Source organism: Cervus canadensis, chromosome 28 (genome assembly GCF_019320065.1).
Source record: "Cervus canadensis isolate Bull #8, Minnesota chromosome 28, ASM1932006v1, whole genome shotgun sequence".
NCBI classification, from domain to species: domain Eukaryota; kingdom Metazoa; phylum Chordata; class Mammalia; order Artiodactyla; family Cervidae; genus Cervus; species Cervus canadensis.
In genome coordinates, this window is record NC_057413.1 from 22,127,628 (window position 1) to 22,147,050 (window position 19,423).

Sequence of the window (19,423 nt, forward strand, 5' to 3'; positions counted from 1 at the left end):
AAGGAAAATATTTCTAAATAATGCCCTGGTCAGGAAGGAACTCTCAAAGGAATTTTAAAATACGTAGATTGAAGGGAAATAAGTACAACCTATGGCAAGATGTGAGACACAGCTAAAGAAATGTTGAGAAGGAAAATCATAGCACTAAATGCTTATATTAGAAAAATGGAATAGTCTGAAATCAATAATTGAAGTTCCTGCTTCAATAAACTAAAGATCAAGAGCAAATAAAATCAAGGCAGTTGAAAGAAGAAAATAATGATGATAATAGCAGAAATTAATGAAATTGAGAATAGGAAAACAGGAGAAAAATCAGAAAAACATAAGCTGTTTCTTCAAAATTTTTTTCCAATAAAATACAAACTTTTAATAAAAGCCAACAAGATTAAAAGAGAGAAGATACAAATCGCTAGTAACAGGAATGAACATGGGATATCACTATAGATCTTGCATTATTTATTAAAAGCTTCATGAGGGCAGACCGAACAACTTTGCATTTATAACTTTGACAACTAGACCAATTCTTCAAAAAATGGACCAATTCTTCAAAAAATATAAGTAACCAAACCCAACCAAGATGTAGATAATCTGAATAATCTTTTGGCCATTAAAGAAATTGAATTCATAATTTAAAGTTCCTCAATCTTCAGGGCTAGAGGGCTTCACTGGAGAATTCTACCAAATATTGGAGGAAGGATGATCAGCAATTTTACCCAGCTTCTTTCAAAAAATAGAAAACGTTATATTTCCCAACTCTTGACATGTTGCTAATATTACTCTGATAGCATAATGAAATAATGAATGGAAACCACCTCCCCCGGAAACCAGTATCTCTCATGAACTTAGATGCAATGAAATATTAGCAAATGAAATCAAGGTATTTATAAAGAGTTATATACCATAATCAATATTTATTCCAATATGTAAAGCTGTTTCAGTCTTAAGCATTTGACAAAATCCAATTCTCATTCATAATAGAAACTTTCAGCACCCTAGAAATAGAAGGTAACTTCTCCAACTTCATAAAAAAGATCTGCAAAACACCTACAGCTAATTTCATTCAAATACAATGCTTTCCCTGTAAGACTGGGATCAAGGTAAGTGTGTTCACTCCCATCATTCTTAACATATATTGGAAGTACTTACCGGAAGTGCACTAAGGCCAAAAATGATGTGAAATGAAAAAACTGCATATTTATAGGTAATGTAATTGTGCACATAGAAAATCCCAAGGAACCTACAAAAAACTTCTAGGACTAGTAAGCAAATTCAACAAGGTTGAAAGATATAAAATCGATGTGCAAAAATCAATCATCTCTATATGCTAATAATAGACAATCGGAAATTGAAGTGTAAAATGCAACGCCATTTGTAGTTGCTCCTAAGAAAATTAAATGCTTGGGTATAAATCTAACAAATATACAGGATCTGTATCTGGACTGAGAAAATGACAAAAAGCTGTTGCAAGAAATCAAAGATCTAAACAAATGGAGACACATGCTGTGTTCATGGATTAGAAGACATGCATAGTAAAGATACCAAATCTCCCTACATTGATTTACAGGTCCAATATAAATTATTTCAAAATTCTAGCAAAATTTTTTTGGAAGATATAGATAAGCTTGTTCTAAAATTTATACAGAAAGGCAAAGGACCTAGAAAAACTACATTTTGTAAAAGTATAAAGTGGGAGCAATCGCTCTGCCTGATATTAAGGCCTACAATAGTGATCAAGAGTGTGGTATTGTAGACATATAGTGCAGTGGATCAGGTTGGAGAACCCATAAGTGGGTCCACACAAAAATGCCCGACTGATTTCTCACAAAGGTACAGAAACAGTTCCGTGGAGGAGGGATAATCTTTTCAGAAAAAGGTGCTGATGCAATTGGACATCCATAGCCAAAAAAGTAAAAACAACTCAGCTTGAACCATACACCTTCTATTTACAAAAAGCTGAAAATAAATCATGGAGCTAAAACATAAAACCATAAAGCTTCAAGGAACACATAAGAGGAAATCATCAGGACCTAGGGTTAGGCAAAGATGGTGAGAATTGACGTCAAAAGCATGATTTATTAAAGGAAAAATTAATAATTTGGTCTTCATCAAGATTTAAAACTTTTGCTCTGTGACAGACTCTGTTAAGAGGATTAAAAGACAAACTAAACAAATGGGAAAATATTTTTATACCATATATCTGATATAATTTATACCATATATCTTCCCTTGTGGCTCAGCTGGTAAAGAATCCACCTGCAATGCGGGAGACCTGGGTTTGATCCCTGGGTTGGGAAGAACCCCTGGAGAAGGGAAAGAGTACCCACTCCACTATTATGGCCTGGAGAATTCCATGGACTCTATAGTCCATGGAGTCGCAAAGAGTGAGAGATGTCTGAGCGACTTTCACTTCACTTCATCTGACAGAGGACTTGTACTGAGCACATAAAAAGAACTTACCTAATGGCAGCAATTAAGCAATTCAATTGGCTATGGGCAAAATCATGAACAGACATTTTACTGAAGAGTAAATTGCCTCCTCAAACAATGGAGGCACTGTGTCATTCATTCATTCATGCCCCCCACATCACCTCCCAATTACCCTCACTCCTAAAGTTACTTTAACTTTTTCTTCATTGTAAGTTTAAATTCTATCAGCTGAACTCAGGCACGCTTTTTAAAAAACAAAAACGTGAAGAAAGAACTTTAATATAAGCACTTTAAGGGTTACAAACACCAACCACCAGAAGAGTTTTGTCTGCTTGACTGGGAGCTCAGAGAGTAATGTGAAGGATTCTATCCTGCAAAGGTGGCTGGAGCATTGGGACCCTTTTTTCCCTAAAGTAAGTGAGTTGGGAAGAGACCAGGAGGCACAGAAAGATCAGCCCCACACCAGCAAGCATAGATTTGCACTGACTTTAAGCAATCTTCTACTCAGCCCCAAGAAACAAATGTTTAATAACTAAGGCATTATGCAGCTGGATGCAATCCTGCCTTTAGGTACTTAACTCCTAAATATTCATCAACAGGTATCATACACTGTTGAATCTCAGGGAAGTCTTTTTGTATCCTGTATCTCAGCCAATGTGATATAGGTACAACAGAAAAACCATTAGTTGTGAAAATAGGTATGGGAACACTTCAGTCCCTAGCAGTAGGTGCCAGCGGGATTTTATGTTGATATGAAAGAGCAAGTAGAATCAACCAATCTTTGGAATCATTCATTCATCAGGAAGTGTGCTCTGAATACAGTAGTGAGCCAGTCATTATCTCCTGTGTCTCAGCCTCATACCAGCCCTTTTTTGTCCTGATCTGTAAGCAGGGTAAGGAGGCTCCAAACACTATTTCCTGGGTTCTTACTGTTACTTGTAAGAACTAGAGATCAAAACGGGGAAGCATGGTTAAGAGTTTTAATACTTAGCTAATGCCGTAACTACAGTATTGTGATGGATAATTTTGTGTCCACTTGATTGAGCCACAGGATACCCAGATATTTGGTCAAACATTTTTCTTGGTGTGTCTGTGAAAGTGTTTTGGGATGAGATTAGTGTTTGAATTGGTTAACTGCATAAAGCAGATTTTTCTTCCTAATGTGGATGATCCTCCTCCAATCAGGTGAAGACCTGAATAGAACAAGAAAGTCTGATCCTGTCTGGAGTAAGAGGGAACTCCTGCCTAATGGCTTGAACTGCCTTCAGACTTGTCTTTTCCTGCCTTTGAACTTGAAATGAAGCATTGGTTCTTCTTGATTCTCAAACCTGCTGGCTTTTGGACTGGAATCTCACCATCAGCTTTCTTGGGTCTCCAGCTTGCCAGCTGCACATCTTCTCAGCCTCCATAATCATGAGTCATTTTTTATAATAAATCTCATTATATATACATCCTATTGGTTATGTTTGTCTGGAGAACACAGACTAATACAAGTATGTTCGGGAAGCTTGAAAATCATAAAATAGATTTTTATCAGTTTAAGAATTCAAACTAAAACTATATTGTTTATGATTGTAATACAAATCATTTACATTAGGATTTCTTAAGTTTGTGTCCCTTGAAAACTTTGAAATACCAAGACTTGGAACCTGGCATAAAAACAGGGACTTGGATAGATCTGCAAAAACTTGTTGGATAAACAAGTAAGAATGTATCACAGTGGTAAAGCCATCCATTGTGAAAGGTGGCGGAAAACCTTAATGTACCTGAATTCCTGAGTCCTTGAGTGATATTGTAAATAAGGGAGAAATTGTTGCTGATGCCAGAAAGTAAGTGAGAAGTGTGAGCAGATTCAAAAGCAAAAGCATATTTCTGTAATAAAAAGAAGGGATGCACTAACAAAGTTTGCAGGAAAGTAGTCATCTTGAAACAGTTTTGTAAAAGCAGTTCCATTTGAAATATACATAATAAATATTTCTTTCATAATGCTGACTAAAAAAAAACTTGTCACTTGAATTCATAAGACTGCAATTTTGACTGTCATGAAGGAAAAAATAACATGGTTTACAAAGTATGTTCAAAGGAAAGTAGGTAACCTGAGAAGTTAACTTAATGGTTAAAGTTGTTATCATGAATACTGGAGGAGGTGGTACCACATAGCTGGTTTGGGATTCAATATATAAGAAGATCAAGACAATCAACACTAAATGTGGAGTTTTAAAACCATAAGTCATACTTGTTTTAAATACCTGGTATGAACCCAGTGACCCAGAGAAGTTTGAACTTAGTAACTGTAAGTCTTGATATAGTCTATGTTACAGCTGGGAAGAGGGAGAAGGTTTGTGAGCAGGATAGTAGAGGCTTTAAAGAGCCCTTGGTCAGGCCCAAGAGAACTAAAAGGTAAGAACCAAGATGCTGAGCTTTAGAGAATCTGTTATTTTATCCTGACTTAATAACTGATTTTCACATTGCCTGCATAGGGACATTTTTTTTTCTTCAAGAGTAGCAAAATTAATGTCAGGGAAACATTAATAAAAGAATGTAATTCCATATGTTATGTATGATTAATAATCACAATGTATGATTACAGTGTGATTCATAATTCACATTGATTTAATGAAAAAGAAGCTAAGGCATTCATACTAGAATTCCTAGTCTGGTAAAGAAATTTGTATTCCCTTTGATTCTGTCACAAGTAACCCCACCATTATCCCTACTCTGTCAATCCTATGTGCTTGGCAAAACATGCACTAGATTGACTCAGAATCTAGCACCTCACAATTAGGCACAAGCACAAACAGTTTTGGTGGCAAATTCTTCAGAACTCTAGAGGACATCAGATTTTCAGAGCTGTGAAGGTATCTCACTAGTATAGTATATGTGTGTGTGGAAGTGTGTATGTGTGTGTGTATAAGATTTCATGAATCTGACAAACCATGGAGGTTTCATTATAAGCAAGATAAATAGAGCAACAGTCTCCAGATCACAGCCTTCTACTTGTCATAAAGTGTGGCTGAGAATGATTAATTCGTCAATCTGGGAGCCCTTTTAAGTTCAATAGGTGAGAACAAACCATTTCAGATCAGACCTCTTCAAGAAAACTCTCCCATGGCCTCCATCAAACAAGTTTGTGGTGGTGGTGTTTTTCAATCACCTAGGATGTAGAAGATAATTCATCTCAACCAGACTCTATTTTCTAACAAACATCTGATAATGTGTGGTGATAAATAAAGCCAAGTTCACAATTTTCTAGTCAGCAAGGGCTCCAGGGTGGCCTCAGTTCAGTGAGGAATGAACACCAACTCCATGGGTCATGGAGATAGAATATTTTTCCTAATGTGGCTTCTTTGATGGTGAATAAGGAATAAAATTCAGGTGAAGCCTTTTCCACATGTATCACACTGAAAGGGTTTCTTACTCGTGGATGTTTTGATGCTCAATAAGGCTTCTATTCTTAGTGAAACTTCTCTCACACTCATTACATTCATAAGACACAGGAGACTCAACATTTTCCCACTGGCTTTCCTTCCTTCCCTGACTCTCCTAGGTCTGTCCAGGGTCAGGATTCTAAAGGTTTTTAATCACTATGGATCCACTGATGTCTCAGAAGATGTGAACTCCACATAAAGGCTTTGCCGCACATTTTGCACAGGTATGACTTCTCCCAGGTGTGGATTTGTGGTGTCCAAGGAGGTGGCTGCTCTGGCTAAAGGTTTTCCCACACACACCACACACAGAAGTTAAATAAGCAGGGTGACAATGTACAGCCTTGACGTACTCCTTTCCCAGTTTTGAACCAGTCCATTGTTCCATGTTCGGTTCTAACTGTTGCTTCTTGCCCTGCATACAGGTTTCTCAGGAAATAGTTAAGGTGGTCCGGTATTCCCATCTCTTGAAGAACTTTCTACAGTTGGTTGTGATCCACACAATCAACAGCATTAGTGTAATCAATGAAGCAGAAGTACTTGTTTTCTGGAATTCTCTTGCCTTTTCTATGATCCAACGGATGTTGGCAATTTGATCTCTGGTTCCTCTGCCTTTTCTAAATCCAGCTTGAATATCTGGAAGTTCTCAGTTCATGTACTGTTGATGCCTAGCTTGAAGGATTTTGAGCATTACCTTGCTAGCATGTGAAATGAATGCAATTGTATGGTAGTTTGAACATTCTTTGGCACTGTCCTTCTTTGGGATTGGAATGAAAACTGACCTTTTCCAGTCCTGTGGCCACTGCTGAGTTTTCAGAATTTGCTAGCATATTGAGTGAAGCACTTTAACAAAGTCATCTTTTAGGATTTGAAATAGCTCAGCTAGAATTTATCACCTCCACTAGCTTAGTTTGTAGTAATGCTTCCTAAGGCCCACTTGACTTTGCATTCCAGGATGTCTGGCTCTAAGTGAGTGATCACACCATCATGTAAAAGATCACTGCTAATCACAAAGAACAAATATCTCAAGTTAATGATTTTTGTGCTTTTCTATGCATGGAAAGATACAAGAACCTAGGGTCATTGAAATTTGTCCTTAGAGTTCCATCTTAATCATCTAGGGGCTCCTTATCCAAAGCCCAGAATGCTTCATTCTTTTTTTCCCAACTGTTGATGGGCAACTGCAGCAGGTTGAGACTTAACCCTTTGTATAACTAGATGATGTACAACATTCTCTGTTCTTTTTTACAATGCATAACTGTTTTAAGGAATATGCTCAATTGTTTAAATAGAAAGTCCAAGATAATTGAACAACTTATGATGATTAATAAAAGTTTAGCAAGCTTGTAAAAGTTTTAAATTTTTATTTATTTTTGGCTGTACTGGATCTTTATTGCTGCACTCTGGCTCTCTCTAATTATGTTGAGCGAGGGGTACTCTTCGTTGTGGTGCATGGGCTTCTCATTGAGGTGGCTTCTCTTGTAGTGGAGCACAGGCTCTAAGCTCACTGGCTTCAGTAGTTGCAGCACAGAGGCTGAGCAGTTTTGGCTTCCGGGCTCTAGAGTGTGGGCTCAGTAGTTGTGGTGCACAGGCTTAGTCGCCCTGCGGCCTGTGAGAGCTCCCGGGAACCTGTGTCCTCTGCATTGGCAGGTGGATTCGTAGCCACTGGACCACCAGGGGAATCCTAAAATGTATTATCTTCATTGTAGAGTTTGGGTTTTCATAAATGCATGCCCCTGTGTAATCCAAACCTGTATTGAGGAAATAAGATAATGACTTAGAAATAAGTCATTTTATCTGCAATTTGGAAAGACATTTTCATATGATTTAAGGAAGAAGTGATAAGTTCTGAAATAAAGATAATTTATTACAGAACAGAGAAAATTTAAAAGAATGTAATGTGAAAAACAGATATTGAATAAAATAAACAGATTTTTATTCTGATATAAAGAAGCAAACTATAACAAAACAAATTTCAGATTACACAAAAACAGTAAGAGGAAAGCTGAATTTTGAATAAATCCATTGGCTCTTGGATTATTTAGTAATGTAATTAATGAAGTGATATGAATCACTGAGCACTGTGGAAAGAGATTAGTATTTCTTGAACTTTTGACTTAAAATACTGACACTGGTACTTCCTTGGAGGTCCAGTGATTAAGACTCCACAGGGGACACAGATTTGACCCCTGGTGGAGGAACTAATGGAGAAGGCAATGGCACCCCACTCCAGTACTCTTGCCTGGAAAATCCTATGGACGGAGGAGCCTGGTAGGCTGCAGTCCATGGGGTCGCGAAGAGTCAGACATGACTGAGCGACCTCACTTTCACTTTTCACTTTTATGCATTGGAGAAGGAAATGGCAACCCACTCCAGTGTTCTAGCCTGGAGAAGCCCAGGGATGGGGTCGCACAGAGTTGGACATGGCTGAGCAACTTCACTTTCATTTTTCACTTTCATGCATTGGAGAAGGAAATGGCAACCCACTTCATTGTTCTTGCCTGGAGAATCCCAGGGATGGGGGAGCCTGGCGGGCTGCCCTGTATGGGGTCACATAGAGTCGGACACGACTGAAGTGGCTTAGCAGCAGCAGGAGGAACTAAGATCCTGCATGCTGCCCTTGGTGCTGCCAAAAATAAATAATACTGACACAATGAGGACATCAAAACAATCTAGATAGTGTCACGAGATTTTCAGATTAGTCCTCATACAAAAAACTTAAAACATCCTAACATCTTGTAGCTCATAACTGAAAGAACTCGATAGAGGGTTACCCAGATACCAACCATTTAAAATAATCAGCTATGCTAGAGGATAGACTACATATCTTTTCATTCTTTCTAGAAAAATTAAATTACAAAATTAACATTAAAAGACAGTTCAAGAATATAAAGTCAAAATTTAGTTAAAAATTATTATAGACGTTTGTCAGGCAATTAATAAAATTTTTTTTCTGACTTTCATGTTTGCGATGTTTTTAAGACTTCAAAATTTGTAATATGTGATTTTCCACTTTCATGCCTATGTTTCACTCAAATTATATATACTAGATCTCCCAGTGTCTATATTTCTCTCTTAAACTTCGTAAGAGTCAAGACCTGTGTTCATTATTATGTCCAGTCCTTAGAGGAAAACTTTGACACAAAGAATGCTTTCAGAGAGAATCTGTTAAACGAATGGATTAAAAAAAAATTCAACTTCTTAACATATACTATCCCTGCAGCATTTACTATGGTCCAGGGACTTACATTTACTTCATTTTTCTTTCGTTTCACATACAAACCAGCTGTACACTGGTTTATGTGCCTGTGTCTCTCCTTCTAGACTGCGATTCTAGAAAACAGTTTGAGAGTTAAAAACAAACAAAAAACCCAACCACAGCTACCATCTCTCCTTGGTGGTGTTAAAGGGACCAGAGTTAGGGGAGAGCCTCGGGAAGGAATGGATGGTAACAACCAGACCTGGAGGAACAATGAAGTCCCTTCCGGCCCTAACATTTTGCGTTACTAGGACCAGTGACTTCTAGATGCCCGGAACCACTCAGCACAGAAATCTCGGGGGGCGGGGGTTTCCCCTCCTAGGGCTGGATTTCTGGCTCCGAGCTTTGTGACGAAGTAGTCACCAAGTGCATTAACCTCCGGAGCTCCTAGAGAGTACAAGAATGCTCCTAGCAGGGAAGGGGCTGCTCAGCGACGGAGCCCGGGACGATGACGTACTTCCGGCCTTTGTAGGTTTTCTGAGTGATGCTGCCTGCGCGGCGGACCTGGAGCTCCCGCGATCCCGAAGGTGAGTCTCAGGCGCTTCGTGCCGACTCGCCCGCCCCAGGAAGATTAAGATAGGTGCCTTGGAGTAGGTGAGGAGGGGACGTCTGCGCGGGCGTGGCCCCCGCCAGCCTCTCGTGGTCACCTGGACACACGCCTCGGGTAGAAGGAGGTCCCGCCCCTGCGCCCGCTGGGGTCGTTGGAGAAGACCCCCTTGTGGAGGCGGAGCTTTGTGACCAGACCCGAGGTGAGGACGTGGAAAAAGGGCTTCCGGAAGTTGCTTTCGCTCCCTGTCAAAAGCCCAACTTCCTATATACCCATCGCTTTTATTTAACAAGTGTTAACATTAAACAGTATTTATCGCATCTATTTTTTCTTTAAATATTTCAAAATAAATTACAAGCATCGTGACTTGTCACTCTTAGTTTCGTATGTGCATCTCTGAAACTTAAGGACATTTTACATACACAAATCATAACCCCAATATCAACACACCCAACTAAACGTAAGCGCATTCCCTAATATTACCTGACATCTACTGCGTATTCAAATTTACCCTCCTTGTCCTACAGGTGTTTTTTGCCATTGGTTTACACCAACTAGGGCCCAATTAAAGACCATTCGTTGCATGTAGTTAAGTCTCTTAATTTAAAACAGTCCTATGCTTCCCTTGGGCTTCCCTGATGGCTCAGTGGTAAAGAAACTGCCTGCCAATATAGGAGATGTGGGTTCCCCTTCTGGGTCGAAAAGGAAATAGCGACCCACTCCAGTATTCTTGCCTGGGAAATAAATTCCACAGACAGAAGAGCCTGGCGGGCTGTGGCCCATGGGGGTCTCAAAAGTCTCGGTCACGACTTAGCGACTAAACAATAACAATAATCCTTCTCCTCCTTTCTCCCCACCCTATTACCTGGTTGAAGGATATTCCAGTCCTTTCCTAGAGTAGCTCCATTTCCGAATGTGCCAGTTTCCTCATGGTATTTTTTCTTTGCCATTGTGATCAGTTTTCCTTTGGAATTTATTTTACAACGCAGGTGGTTTATTATTTTCATTATCTCTTCGTAATTGCTAATATGCTGAAGCTAATAAAAAAAGCTCAGGAATTCCCTGGCGGTCCAGTGGTTAGGATCTGGCTGTTGCAGTGCAGAGGACAGGTTAGAACCCAGGTGAAGGAACTACGATCGCTGGGTGGCCACGTGAGGTGTCAGAAAAAAGAGAAACGCTCTTGTACACTCTTTCTGCCACCTCGTGGTTTTTTTAGTTCAATTAAGGAAGATGAGGACACTTCAGATTCTGTAATTGTATCACTCTTTTATCATATACTTGCTGCCTGACACATATAGGCACTTAGTGAATATTTTTGAAGTGAGTCCCCTTTGTGGATAACATGTAATACATAGAAACTGAATCTTGAATTTAGGATGAATTGTCCTACTTCCTTGTACACATCTTCAAGATTATGGCTTTCACTGTATTATAATTTTATCCCCATGAGTTATAAATTCCTTTGTATACCCAGCTCTAAGCACAGCTCGTAAATGTCTGCCCAAAGATTAAAGCTCTTTTTTCAAACAAAAGTTAAGCTCTTTTGCCTTTCAGTTGTATTTTTTCAAAGTTAACTTGATGAATGTATTGACATTATACCTAAGTGGCTGTCTTTTGGATCCAGTGCACTAGCCTGCACCTCCACTCTTGCCTCCATCTTCATTCCCTTAGCTCGCTTACTATCCAGTAGCAGAGCTTCTTAAAACATAAACCCGGTCTCATCACTGACCCTCCTATGTGCCTTCAATGACTTTCCTGTGCATTTAGAATAAAAAATAAACTTCTATGTCCTGTCGGGGGTTTTGAACAGTTCTCTCCCTACCCCCCACCTCTGCTCTGCAGATTTCAGTCCTTACTGTGCTTAGGGCTCATTAGCTACCTCACCTCTCATCATCCTATCTTAATAGGTCCTACATTTATTTGATAACTTGATGCTGGTTGGTTTTCCTCACAGCACTTATCACAACTGCTCATTATTTTATCTGCCTCCTTACTTTTGTTGTTGTTGCTGTTAATTAATTTTTTTAAATCTTCCCCATTAGAGTGAAAGTTCCAGCAACACAGGGACTCCTTCTCCCTGGAACAGAGCCATGAAGCAGGATAGCTGCTGCTGCTGCTAAGTCACTTCAGTCGTGTCCGACTCTGTGCGACGCCATAGACGGCAGCCCACTAGGCTCCTCTGTCCCTGGGATTCTCCAGGCAAGAATACTGGAGTGGGTTGCCATTTCCTTCTCCAGTGCGTGAAAGTGAAAAGTGAAAGTGAGGTCGCTCAGTCGTGCCTGACTCTTAGCGACCCCATGGACTGCAGCCTACCAGACTCCTCCATCCATGGGATTTTCCAGGCAAGAGTACTGGAGAAGCAGGACAGCAGAAGGAATCAAAAAGGAAAACTTTGAGTAGTTAATGTAAATGGCACCAAATTTATTGACTGTGTTTCGAAAATACAAGAGTCTTAAACCAGTTACAGAATTCAGTTTCTTTCCGTTGTAGAACTGAAGTCCATGGTAGGACTAAGGTCTCCCTTTCCTTGCTGGATGCCCCTGGGGGACAGGTCTCAGCTTCTAGAGGCTGCCTGCATTCCTTTACAGGTGGCTCCCTCTATCAGCAAGTCAGTGGTTGTGTATCTAATCCTTCTCATGCTTCAACCCTCTGACCTCCTCTTCTGCTAAAAAAAAATTGCTGTTAAAGGAGTTATGCAGTAGGTTAGGCCCACCTAGAGACCTCCTAAGGTCAACTGATTGCTAAACTTAATTACATCTTAATAATACCTTTTATCATGTAAACTAACAATCTTAAGGGACATGATAACATGAAGGAGATCATAGGGCAATCTTAGAATTCTGCCTACCACAGTTCCACTCTTTATTTATTCTGCAAGTTGAGGGTTGAGGGACAGTTGGGTTATTTCTAATTTGGAACTATGTTGAATAAAACTGCTCTGAACATTCCTGCATTTTTAGCTTTTAGTGGTCATAAGCACTTGTTTCTTTGGGGTATAAATCCACAGTGGAATTACTGGATCAAGGGGTACACAGACATTCATCTTGTCAAAAAATGTTGAGAGCATCACTCAGTATCTGAAATGAAAAGACAGCTGAAGAGATCCTCTCACCAGGGCCTAGGTACAGTCCTCACTAGGTACAGAAGAGGTTGCTGCTCTTACATAAGGGTTTTGAGAAGCATGGGGTTCAGTGGGCTAACATCTGTGGAGACATGGTTTCATGGGACAAACTTGTTCATTAGTTGGCACTCAGAGCTGTTTATTGGAACAAGTCATTCCCGACTAACTGATTTTTGAAAGCTATGGGTTGTCACTAATTGACGGACTTACAAAAATGTGTTCTCTGAAATGAATTGTTGATTGAATACATCAGTTCTGGGCTACTTGATACCACAGCTGCAGAACATTTTTATTCTCTTTAAGAGATAGTTCTAAAGATTTTTCCAAAGTGGTTGTATCCATTAAACTATCATATCAATGTATGAGAGTTCCATTTGCTCCAATTCCTTGTTGATTTACCCTTAAATTATAAGATGTGTATTTACTTTTAGAATTTTTAAAATGAAGTCTATTGTTCAGTATCTCTATTCTCCTGACATCAAAGGCATTAATACACTCCTTTTACTGAATTGACCATCTACCACATCTTGTTATTATAAGGAATTTTAGTTTTATATTCCTCCCCTTGTGTGTAGTAAAATATTCTCATGTAAAAAATGTAATAAGGGCTATCCATTGAAAAATTCCACATCATACCTGCTCCCAACCACTTATTTCCCATTCCCAGGGACAAGTAATGTTGCTCAGGTATCCAAATGTATATATATATATATATATATATATATATGTATATATTTTTTCTTTCCCTTTCCCTTTTGTTAATATTTTTCATGGTGGCTCTGTACCCTGCTTCTATGTATATTTTTTTCTTTCCCTTTCCCTTTTGTTAATATTTTTCATGGTGGCTCTGTACCCTGCTTTTTTCACTAAATGGATCTTGCCCATCCTTTCATATCTATACATAAAGAGCTTCCTCATTTCAAAAAACTGCATAGCAGTAGTTATGGATTACTATATGGATTATTATAATTTATTTACCTAGTCCCATCTTGGTGGCCATTTGGGTTGTTTCCAACCTTTGTCTCACAAACGGTGCTGCAGTAAATAACCTTTTATGTACATCATTTTACATGTGAGTGAATAAATTACAAGAGATTTCCCCCCATAATCATTTAAATTTATCACAATATTTTGTCAGTTCTTGTTGTTTCCTCTATTTCATACCTTCTTTCTGAGTTCACCTTTCTTTGCTGAACTCTATATCCTTTACTTACTCTCGTAGGAAGTGTTTGTGGGTTGTAAATTACTTCATTTTGCTCTATTTACTTATATTTAGCTCGGGGTAAATTCTGTATTAACAGTCATTTCTCCACTCTGATTGCCTTCTAGACTGTGTTAGTGAGCACTTTGCTGTGTTTCCTTCATAGGTAATCTCTTTTCCTCTGGTAGCTATTAAGATTGTCTCTTTATCCTCAATAGATTTCAGTTTCACGCTATTATGTCTAGGTGTGCACTCTTGATCTGAGAAGTCAGGCCTTCATTTCTAGAAAATTCTTAATTTTTTCTCATCAACTATTATTTCTCAGTCATTCACTACATTCTTTTCTGAAGCTCCTGTATATTAATGTTGTAGTGTCTTAATATTTTATATTACAATATGTATATATATTTATATATTATATGTATGAAAGAGCAGTTAACAAGATATATATATTCTCTCTTCTTAACTGCTCTTTCATATTTTATAATCTCCTGTTGCATTCAGAGTAAAGTCTCAGTATTCTCATAATCACTGTTACTCTTCAGCTGTGTCCGTTCTGTTGTTTATCCTCTGCTGCTGCTACTGCTAAGTCACTTCAGTCGTGTCCGACTCTGTGCGACCCCATCCCTGGGATTCTCCTGGCAAGAACACTGGAGTGGGTTGCCATTTCCTTCTCCAGTGCATAAAAGTGAAAAGTGAAAGTGAAGTCGCTCAGTCATGTCTGACTCTTCGCGACCCCATGGACTGCAGCCTACCAGGCTCCTCCGTCCATGGGATTTTCCAGGCAAGAGTACTGGAGTGGGGTGCCATTGCCTTCTCCTGTTTATCCTCTAATGCATGTTAAATGGGTTAGGGTTAGAGTCTGTTGTTTGCTTGGCCTGTGATGTTGAATCTCCTGCCAGGGCCCTTTCTCTGCCTGACTAATTTCTGTTAGTTATTTCAGGCCCAATTCAAATGTACTTGCTCCTAAGCCACATTGTTTCACTGCTTCACACTTTGTCAGAATTATGTTTTTCCTACTCTTTGCTCTATAGACATTTGGTTAAAGCCTCTTGTTTCTTTTCTTTTTAAAATTTAATTAATTTGGCTGCCTTGGGTCTTAGTTGCAGAACTTGGGATCTTCTCTTTTTGTAGATTTCTAATTGTGGCATGTGGGCGCAGTTGCTCTGCAGCATGCAGGATCTTAGTTCCCCGACCAGGGATTGAACCCACATCCCCTGCACTGCAAGGCAGATTCTTAACCCTGGACCACCAGGGAGTCCCTTTGTTTATTTTTTGGAATAAGTACTTTATTTCAAATGACTCAAGAATCAGAAAAAATATAGAGGGTATTATGTGAAAAGTAAAATGTCCTTCCTCTCTTAAGTTACCTAGTTCCCTTCCCAGAGGCCATCCCTTTGTAGTAGTTTTTCATTGCCATAATAATGTGGTGTAACAAACAGTACAAGTCTTTGGCAGGACAACAACAATAAACATTTATTTAGTACATGAGTCTGTTGGGTTTGGTGATCTAGGCAGCGCTTAATTGTACATCTGCAGTCAGTTGTGAGCTCTGCAGATCTCAGCTGGAGTCACTCACATGTTGGGGTGGGGCAGGAGGAGGGGAGGTTATCTGGCTGTTAGCTGACCTAGGATGATCTCATCTGCTCCATCTGAAAGCCAATATATCCTCTTAGCAGTTTTAGAGGGCACAGGCATGCAGAGCAATCACACTAGCTTCTGTCACACTTGTTAGTATTACACTGGCCAAGTCAGGTCATGTGTTGAACCCAGAATCACAGCAGGAGCACAACAAAGTCCATGTCTACAGGGAAGGGTGAAGAATGGGGTCAGTAATGTATTCTGCCACATGCGTTTTTTAAAATCTCAGTTTCTAAACATACATATGTATACCTTTTATTAACATGAGTGATAGCATGATATTATTGTTCTTATACTGTTGTTTTCCCCATTACTTATTTCATTAAGACATAATTTTTCTCATCAGGTGCATCCTCCTGAAGAAGATTAAATCAGAGGATCTTAAATCAGTTACATATCCACCCCAGGCTGGATTGAGCCCTTCTAAGTTAATCCCAGAATGGCTTCAGCAGGGGAACAGGATGGACTTAAGATTGTGAAGGTGGAGGAGGACCCTATCTGGGACCAAGAAACCTACCTTCGAGAGAACAACTTTTCTGGCCAGGAAGCCTCCCGCCAACTTTTTAGACACTTTTGTTACCAAGAGACTCCTGGTCCCCGAGAAGCACTGAGCCGGCTTCGGGAACTCTGTCATCAGTGGCTGAGGCCAGACACACATACCAAGGAGCAAATCCTGGAGCTCCTGGTGCTGGAGCAGTTCCTGACCATCCTGCCTGAGGAGCTCCAGGCCTGGGTACGTGAGCACCACCCCAAGAGTGGGGAGGAGGCAGTGGCTGCAGTTGAAGACCTGGAGCGAGAGCTCAGTGAACCAGAGAACCAGGTGAGAGGAAGAAGATGGCCTTCTGGACATAGACTATGAAATGAAGGGTGAAGTTTGGTGACCCAGGTTGGTTGGTTGTAGCCACATGTATTAGTTCTCTGTTGCTGGGTAACAAGTAATCCCTTAAGCTTTAATGGCTTAAAAAAAACAAATATTACCTCCAAGTTTCTGAGTCAGGTTTCGGGAGCCACTTAGGAGGATCTGTCATGAGGTTGCAGTGAAGATGTCAACCAAGATTATAGTCCCTTGAAGACCTATTGCAGCTGGTGGATCCACTTTCAAGATGGCGCACTCCCATGGTTGTTGGTAGGGGGCCTTGGTTCCTCACTGGTTGTTGGTAGGGGTCTTTACTGGGTTTCTCTTTAGGGCTCATTGAATGTCCTCACATGTCAGTTGGCTTCCCTGGGAGAGAGACAGAAATAGAGTAAGAGAGGATAAGGATGAATCCTCACGTTTTTATGTCTTAGTCTCAAGTTATATACAATGATTTCTGCCATACATTCTATTCAGTAGAAATGAGCCATTTTAAGTACAGCTCTCACTCAAGGGGAGAGAAATCAGGCTCCACCTTTTAGTAGAAATAACACTGAAGAGCTTATGAACATATTTTAAACCATCACACCCTATTGGGCCACTCTTGTTCTCCCCCTTCTGCTTTTGGGTGTGGAATTAAACTCTGGGCTTTCCACTGTGCAGTTGCATAAAATGTCTCATACAGTTCCATATGAGCTCTCTCATTGCGTGTGAGTCCAGGTTCCAGTAGTCTTCCTCTTATCAACCCAAATATACCTACCTGCCTTCAGGCCCCAGATTGTGAACATGGACTTGCTGAAATGCTCTCAGGGGATGCAGTGCATTTGAAGGCCAAGCAGGAATCAACAGCTTTCCAGCTTCAGTCCGTGGTGACACAGCTCAAATGTGAATCTTTTGGGCTCCACAAATTTGGAGAACAAGGTAAGGACATTTTCAGGTCCATTCAGAGGATCTCTGGTGGTCCAATATAGGGTAATAGTTGAGACTGGACTCTGGGGCCAGATTGTTTCAGTTAGAATTTAAGCACTGCTACTTAAAAGCTATGTGACATCCAACAGGTCAAGTAACCTTCCTGTGCATTTGTTAAATGGAAATAATCAGAGTCAGAGAGTCATTTGAAGATTTAATAAGTTAATATACATAAAACATTTAGAGCAGCACCTGCTTTGTAGCAAGCCCTTCACAGTGCCTGCTTGCGTATGTCTTCTCTAGAAGCCTCACCTTGTCTGGGTGACCTCCTCCAGCCATTTCAGCAGGTGCTGGTTACCCCTTACTTTGTCTCCATATCTCTATTTAGGTTGTTATATTACACTGCCAGTTTTGGATCCTAAAATGTGTATATTTGACATGAATCTTCCTCTTTCCCATCCTATGGTTATACTCTTTCATAAAGGAAAAAAATGACATTGATCTATTTATTATTCTAGATGGTGAAACTGTACTTGAAAACCAGGACTTGACATCAAAACAGGAAGTCTTAAAAGAAATGGGACATTTTGAGAATAGCAGACTCCAAAGAGATGTTCCTTTAGATTCTAAAAATAGAGAAATGTGTAAACGTGAGAGCAGGGCAGAAAAACAGAGCAGACAGCCCACTGGAGAGAGACGTCACAAGTGCAATGAGTGTGGGAAAAGCTTTACTCAGAGTTCAGTTCTCATTCAGCACCAGAGAATCCACACTGGGGAGAAGCCATATGAATGTAGAGAATGTGGAAAGACCTTCAGCCAGAGGTCAGGCCTGATTGAACATCAGCGGAGCCACACTGGAGAGAAACCCTATCAATGTAAGGACTGCGGGAAAGCCTTCAGTGCCAGCAATGGCCTCATTAGACATAGAAGGATCCACACGGGGGAAAAACCATATGAATGTGAAGAGTGTGGGAAAGCCTTCCGCCTGAGCTCGTACCTTGTTCAGCATCAGAGGATACACACTGGAGAGAAGCGCTATCGCTGTAATGAGTGTGGAAAAGCCTTCAGTCAGAATGCAGGGCTTTTCCAGCATCTCCGAATCCACACTGGTGAGAAACCCTATCAGTGCAGTCAGTGCAGTAAAAGCTTTCGTAGTCGAACACTCCTTATAAAACATCAGAGAAGCCACACTGGAGAGAGACCGTATAAGTGTGATGAGTGTGGGAAAGCTTTCAGTCATCATTGCAACCTCATTCGGCATTTTAGAATCCATACTGTTGTCAAATTGGACTAAACTAACCCTGTGGACCACCAGGGCCCTTCAATGAGGTGATCCTTGGGAAAGTAAGATATTCAAATGGCTTATTTTACTCTTATGAAATTTATTTTGCTTTGGAATGCATGATTTTTTTGCAGACCACGTGCTGCTGTCTCCTGAGTGGATAACTGTGGGTGTGGGCATGTGGGCACTTGCTGGGCAGCTTCTTTCTTCCCTATCCCTTGGTTCATTTCTAACAATTTCCCTTAAAGCAACCAAATCTTACCTGGAAATAAATTGGTATGTAGGGGCCATTATTGAGTAATACTTAATATTGAACAACTCTAAATGACTAGCATTTGTGTATATACTCAAAGGATATTCAGAGGTGAGTTTTTTGTTTCTTGGGTTTTTTTTTTTTTTTGGTAAAAGTGACATTTTAAACACAATAAGGTTTGGGGGAATAAGAATTGTTCCTATTCCTATAGAAAATCATTATCATTGTCAACAATCTCCCCAGGAATGTAATGGATGTTCTCTTTGATAACTTTCATCAGAATGGTTGGCAAACTCATTTACTAAGCAGCATTACCCCTAGTGTGAAGCCTATAGATTTGATGGTTTAGAAATCCATGTCCCATTTTGATATTGAACTCCAAATTCTCAGTGCAGGTCATTACTATATTTAAGGTTCCCATTTTTGTTATAAATAACGAGTCAAATGATACTTTAAGACCTTTGTGGAACTTCCCTGGTGGTCCAGTGATTAAGACTCCACACTC

At 39.9% G+C, this 19,423-nt stretch overlaps 1 protein-coding gene across 2 annotated transcripts; it reads left to right on the forward strand.

Moving 5' to 3' along the window:
* Positions 1–9,400: 9,400 nt before the first annotated feature.
* On the forward strand, positions 9,401–18,953 carry ZSCAN31 (zinc finger and SCAN domain containing 31). 2 transcript variants are annotated; one of them, XM_043449701.1, is made up of 4 exons: positions 9,401–9,638; positions 15,968–16,441; positions 17,245–17,395; positions 17,902–18,953. In XM_043449701.1, the coding sequence occupies exons 2-4, from the start codon at positions 16,061–16,063 to the stop codon at positions 18,675–18,677; spliced, it is 1,308 nt and encodes a 435-aa protein (XP_043305636.1). In that variant the 5' UTR covers positions 9,401–9,638; positions 15,968–16,060; the 3' UTR covers positions 18,678–18,953. The 2 variants fall into 2 exon arrangements, with proteins under 2 accessions (XP_043305636.1, XP_043305635.1); XM_043449700.1 differs by having other exon boundaries at positions 9,607–9,860.
* Positions 18,954–19,423: the final 470 nt, after the last annotated feature.